The following is a 6,226-nucleotide window of genomic DNA, read 5'->3' as shown; positions in this document are numbered from 1 at the left end:
GTTAAAGAGTATTTAATCTATTAAATTTCTATATTGGAAAGAGCGGGCTATATTTTAGAGATTTATTACAAATATTAAGTGTATGTTCAAGATTTAATTAAAAAAATATTCTTCGTCATCACTATTTAATGAAAGGTTGTGATTAAATTTATTAATTTACATTTCATCAATGAAGATTTATGATTATTTGTGTTATTTAAAGGTTTTTAGCTGTGTAGATTACTTTCAACTCTAAAAGTTGAATTCTTGGTTGCCTTGTTGCTTGATTTATGATTATTTGTGTTATTTAAAGGTTTTTAACTATGTATATTACTTTCAACTCTAAAAGTTGAACTCTTGCGTGCCCTTGTTGCTTGTATTAGTGTCCTAAGCCTATGGGCTCTCATCAACCATTTATGCATTCAAAAATGTATTTTAGACATCAAAAAATCACAATCTTATTAGAAATTACATTATTGTATAGACCAAAAAAAACATCCCATCAAATAAAACACCTCATTTTAAATTAAAAAATTTAAAAACAACTAAACATCTATGTTAATAATTTTTTATTATTTATCTTTCTAGATACTTAACTTTGGATTTAATCCAATTCCATCTCAACTTTAAAAACAACTAAACATCCATGTTAATATTTTTTGTATTTATCTTTCTAGATACTTTAACTCTGGATTTAACCCAATTCCATCTCAATTGTTGTGTTACATTAAAAATTGAAAATTGGCTCTATAACTTACATGCATGAGTACACCAATCCGTAGTGTTCTCACGAATCAAAAAATCATTTTTAGTTTACACAATACAAGTAAAGGATTTGAGGACAATGACAATGCTATTGACATACGAACTCTTCACAAATATTTATATGAATGCTTCCTCACTTGAACCGTCACCGCATGGTGTGCCATGACGGAAATCGCGCATCGCCTGGACGGGAGAACACAAATTGAGCATAGAGCCAGCAATGGCTACAGCCAAGGCTGCAGTGAAGTTGGGATCTGCCTTTATAGACGCTGCAGAATCCATGATTGATGAGTGAACTGATTGATTCTTATCCAATTCCTGACTGATATCGTTAGGCGCTGTAGGCAAGTGTTGGAAGTTGCCTGCGCCTAACTGTGGATGCTGCACCTGTAGTTCCGGATTGAACCGGTTATCTGTGAGGTCGAGAGTGATTGTGGGGAATGGGCTTGAAGTCGATATTCTGGCAGTGCAGGGGATAAATTGGTTTCCTGTTACGAAATTTTCTGTATTCATCTCCCTACCAATGAGGTGGTTGGACGAACCAGGTTGCATAGCAGCAATAGCCAGAGGACTCAGAGAATGAGTGTGTTCGTCTTCGTAGGTTGTTATTATAATTGTGGGGTCTTGGGCGCATCTCTGAACCTGCGTATAATCCGCCGTCATTTAACATATTTATGTTAGCAGGCAGGCTTGCTGCATGTATTTCATAGCCAATGAAAGTATTCGGAGCAGAATTTTTTGTGAAAAAGGACGAGATCAAACCTGTTTTTTAACTGGGCAGCTGGTCGCCATAGCACATCTGTAATAAGATCTCGGACATGGATTATTTCTTGTCGACTTTTGCCCGTATTTTCGCCAGCGGCAGCCATCGCTTATCTGTTTATAATGGATTACAATAGTTTTTTTAAATACGAGCGTAGATTTATTTAGATTTATTTTGAATGCTGATTTAATATAAACTCATCAAATTTTTTTTAGTGTTATTCTATATACCCACTTTGCAACCGTTTCACAAAATTAACACATAGGTTACAGCTTGCTTACATAAAAATCATGCACCCCATTCCAGTCCAGCATTTCTTTATATTGGAAACTTATTTTTCCCCTATTCTAGGTATTAAAATTTAAAAATGTACTGCTCCTTTTATTTGATCAGATTCCCAGCTCAGAATTCTTTCTTGATAACGGAAAAGCTCTGGCATTTACCAGTCACGGTGACCGTCTATGCACCCCCCAGTGAAGTATATGGGTGCATTCTACAACCCGTCTGCTATTAATTTATTTTTGTGCAACAGTAAAATTTGGTGCATTGAATATAGTGCCTAGTCCAAACTCATGTAATCCCAGGTTTGATTTTTAGCAACTTGCCGTTTTAGTGAAACAGACGGGTATGTTTCACTAAGAATGACAAGTTGCTCAAAATCAAACCTGGGATTAAAAGAGTCTGGACTAGGCACTATGTTCAATGCACCGAATTTGACCGTTACACGCAAATAAATCCAATGTCTTTGTGGAATTGGGATTTATTTATTTATTTTACTATTGCCAACAAGTCTGAAAAGCCAAAAAAACAAAAGCCAGGAAACGAAAGAATTTCAGAAAATGCCACAAATTTAATACAGAGTGATTGATTTTTCTATTCAGAAGGATTTCAGATAAAATAAATTATAAATATCAATTTTACATAAATATGGAAAGATCTTAGATTCAAATTTAAAAAAAAAAAAATAGAAAATATCTGATTTTAGATAAAATAAATTTAAAATATTAATTTTATAACTGTAAGATTTTACATACATAAGTCTTGAAATTATGGAAAGATCTTGTTTTGAAAAGAACATAAGTTATAAGTTTTGAAATTATGGAAAAGTCTTGTTTTGAAAAGAACATAAGGAAGAAAAGAACAGAAGAGAAGAGAAGAGGTGAGTGTAGATTATTTTGGGTGAATTTTATTCGGAAGTTTTTTAATTATCTAAAATTAAAATTTATTTAAAATTTCAAATAAATTATAGAGAATATTTTAAAAAAAATTATTTCGAATTTAAAAATTTTCATTCTACTATATCAAAAAAATATTTAAGCAATATATTATAATTTTTTTAATTTAAATTTTTTCATTCCAAATTTTAATAATTCTAATTCAAACTTGGTAACTGGCAGAGTTATACATTCACATAAAAAGTAAAAAGTAAGAATTCGAATATTACCACGGCTGCCTCAGATCTTGTCCGCACGGATACGATTTTTTTGGTCACGGGCGCCGTTTGCTCGCAGGAGACGTTGCTGAGCCTCTGATGCTTCTTCGTTGGTGACTCCTCCATGGACGGATTAATCATCCTGTTCTGAAACTGATCCAACTGCAAGTGATTTATCTTCCTCTTATGGGAAGGCCGCTGCTGATCGTCCATAAATCTGGTGTTCTTCCCATCCTTATCCCCAACTTGTTCATGAGAATCGGAAGGGTGATGGGAAACTGCAGCGCTGGAGTCGGTATTATCAGATCTTCGAGACAATATTCTGAAATTGAAATTGTCTTCAGATCGATTTTCTGGACTGAATATCTACGAGATCAAAAAGAAAAAGCATTAGAACATTTGAGATTCTTGAAGCCTAATTGAATCCCAAGGCTTAATTATAAGCTTCCCAAAACCATAAATACCTGGCTTCCATCAACGCGCTTGGTTTGCTTCTGCAAATCTTCATAGTTAGTTATCATGCGCCTCAACGAAGAGTTGAGCTTGCGATTCTCCTCTGCCATGCGATTGATCTCGGTCACAAGAAGAGTCATCTGCATGAATTACAAACCATTCTCTAAGAACCAGACTGCTATTTAGACGATAAATAAATAAACAACACTGGCCATGAAAACATTTGTAAGAGCACCTTCTTTTTGTGGGCTTCCATCTCATGTGCGTTGTCGAAGCTTCAATGTCTCCTACCTCCGTATTGGGAACTCCGGGAAACTCGTTGCAAGAAAAGAGATAAACGTAGTGGCGTGACCGTCTGTGTACGCCTCACGAAACATATTTATGGGGTTCAGTGGCCTTCAGAGAGGCGGCAGTTGCACGGAAGCCTTCAGTTTCTTGGTGCATACGTCGCACAAAACGGACCAGTTATCTATTTGTCCATACCTGTGATGTCGGTCCGGACTGGAGTCATACATTTCGCAACGTGACTCAGTCTTTGAATTTTATGCCGGCGGTTTTGGAAATTTCGAAATGGCCATTGGCATGACGATAGACTTTAGTCTTGTACTTCAACTTTTTTTCGGCGGTTGTTGGAAATCGGCGCCGACAACCGGATTTAAATTTGGCAAAATGAAGTTAACCTCACTTATCACTAAAATATGACCAAATTTGGAAAGAGTTCTTCCTTCCTGACACTCGTAATAATTAACAATGAATAAGTTTGTTGTTGTTTTGTACACATTTGAGGTCGAGATTCCATTCCCATTATGAAGATCAAAATTCCATGAACGGTCCAGGTCGGTGCGCCGTGTTGACGACAGTGTGGTGTCATGGTTTTGATAGCTGTAAAACATGTCACTTTGCTGGCCACTTGCTAAGCTCATGGTGAACAGTCAACCACGCAACCTGTGATGTCTAGCCATAAAGGCAATGTCTCGAACATCTTCGAATGAAGTTTAGGCAACCAAGCACCACTTTTAAAAGCTATGGGCGTTGTATATGGAGGCTGATAGGGAAATTTCATTTGGACTTTTGTGAAAAAAAATAGTAAGAAATTTGATTGCGAGTTCGGTGGAAATACTCACCCCTAAAAAATTTGCTGGAAAAAATAGCAAGAAATTTAATTTTGGGAGTTTAGTAAAAATAGCTTTAGCACCATTAAAAAAACCTTCGTGCTCAAACTCTTATTAAAATTTATATTGTTTTTCTCGTGAAATTGTGTACTCAGAAAATTAATTAAATAATAATAATAATTATTATTGATAATAAAATTAATTAATATATATATTAAATATATATATAAAATTATATATCAAGATTTTATTATAGAGATTTACTTCACTTTATTATCCAGAATTTTTATTTGGAAATAGACTTTATAATAATATCACAAAAAACATAATTCATTTCATATTACATTTATTAATATTATATATTTTTTAATTAAAAATAAAAACATAAAATTAATTTATAAATAAATTTCAACTTTTTATTATAATATACTAAAATATAATTCTAAAATATTTTATGTAAATTAAATGTTTATAATTTATCTAATAAATATTAATAATTAAACTAAAATTTTGAATATCCTATTTCAACATTAACATAACTACCATAATAAAAAATTTATAATCATCAAAATAACTAACCAAATAATTATTTATAAATTTCGACGTAACTAACCAATCAAATCGGTGTGGTAGGGCTCCAAAAAGTGTTCTCACCCACTTGCATGTGGACGCATTCAGTTCATATTTAAGAGAAACGTGGTCAATGTTAAAATGAAAGTGAAATTGATGAGTGGATGTTGACCAATAAATAAGAATACGCAAAGTCATAAACTTGTCCGAGAATTTCGGTTGCCTGGGCAAAGGCACGAGTCTAACTACTGAAAATGATAATAATAAAATATGTTTTGGTTGGAAAATGGTGAAAAATATAAATAAAATAAACTCTTGGCCACCAAATAACGAAATATGTTATAATTAAAATGGGAAAAAAATTTAAAAAAAAGATTTTTATAGAGGTGTAAACTCAGTTGTAATATTGTTTAATATTTTTTTTTTTAAAGTTTGGTAAGATTATATTTTTATCTTTTTTAATATATCAAATGAAGAATTGAATTTGTAATTTCATATCAAAAAGGTGCCTCAACAGAATACTTAATAATCATTTATTTAAAGTCCCTCTATAAAATCGCCTATCAAAAAAGATCTCCAAAAAAAAAAGAAAAATTTGGCCATATTTTAAAAGATCCTTTATCGATACCGTTAACTAGTCCATTCACTTTTTAAAATATGTTTAAAAGATTTATTGGTTCAAAAAAATGATGCAATACTAACAAATTTTGTCTAACAACTTTGTTTGTTGCACTCTTGGTGTCACGCCCCTACACCTGCGGTAGTCTTTCAACCGCTTATAGCGAGGTGCGGCACCACCGAACACTTTCTTTTCACCAATACTTATGTTCGTGGACTACGCCTAACATTCACTTTCTCCTACTTAGTTTGTGTTTCGCAACCAAGTATTATTATGTTTATCCTTTATACCTATGAACACCCATACTCATTCATTATCAACAACAATTATAAAAGAAGACAATTGCACAGTATAAAGGGAGGGGCAATTCCCTGCAATATGAGTCTTCCCGAATCAATATATTGATGATGATGATGATGATTGTTAACGTCCACTGAGACCAAATATTGATCTATCGGACCTAAAAAGACAAATTATTTATTTTTGATTTAAGATTTTATTCCGATGCTCAAAAAGCTTGGAGAGAAGCCTCC

General features: G+C 33.1%; 1 protein-coding gene across 1 annotated transcript; it reads right to left on the bottom strand.

Moving 5' to 3' along the window:
• Positions 1–616: 616 nt before the first annotated feature.
• LOC149265859 (WRKY transcription factor 6-like) lies at positions 617–3,843 on the bottom strand. Its single transcript, XM_089429814.1, has 5 exons — positions 3,628–3,843; positions 3,404–3,532; positions 2,952–3,305; positions 1,507–1,620; positions 617–1,386 (listed from the first exon to the last, which is right to left on the bottom strand). Exons 1-5 carry the CDS (start codon positions 3,646–3,648, stop codon positions 862–864), a joined length of 1,143 nt encoding a protein of 380 aa, XP_089285940.1. The 5' UTR covers positions 3,649–3,843; the 3' UTR covers positions 617–861.
• Between the last annotated feature and the right edge of the window lie 2,383 nt (positions 3,844–6,226).

Source organism: Pinus tabuliformis, chromosome 6 (genome assembly GCF_031772625.1).
Source record: "Pinus tabuliformis cultivar Carrire ecotype Pingquan chromosome 6, CPIR1, whole genome shotgun sequence".
Taxonomy (NCBI): Eukaryota; Viridiplantae; Streptophyta; class Pinopsida; order Pinales; family Pinaceae; genus Pinus; species Pinus tabuliformis.
The sequence above is the reverse complement of the archived record's forward strand: the minus strand, read 5'-3'. Positions and strand labels throughout refer to the sequence as shown.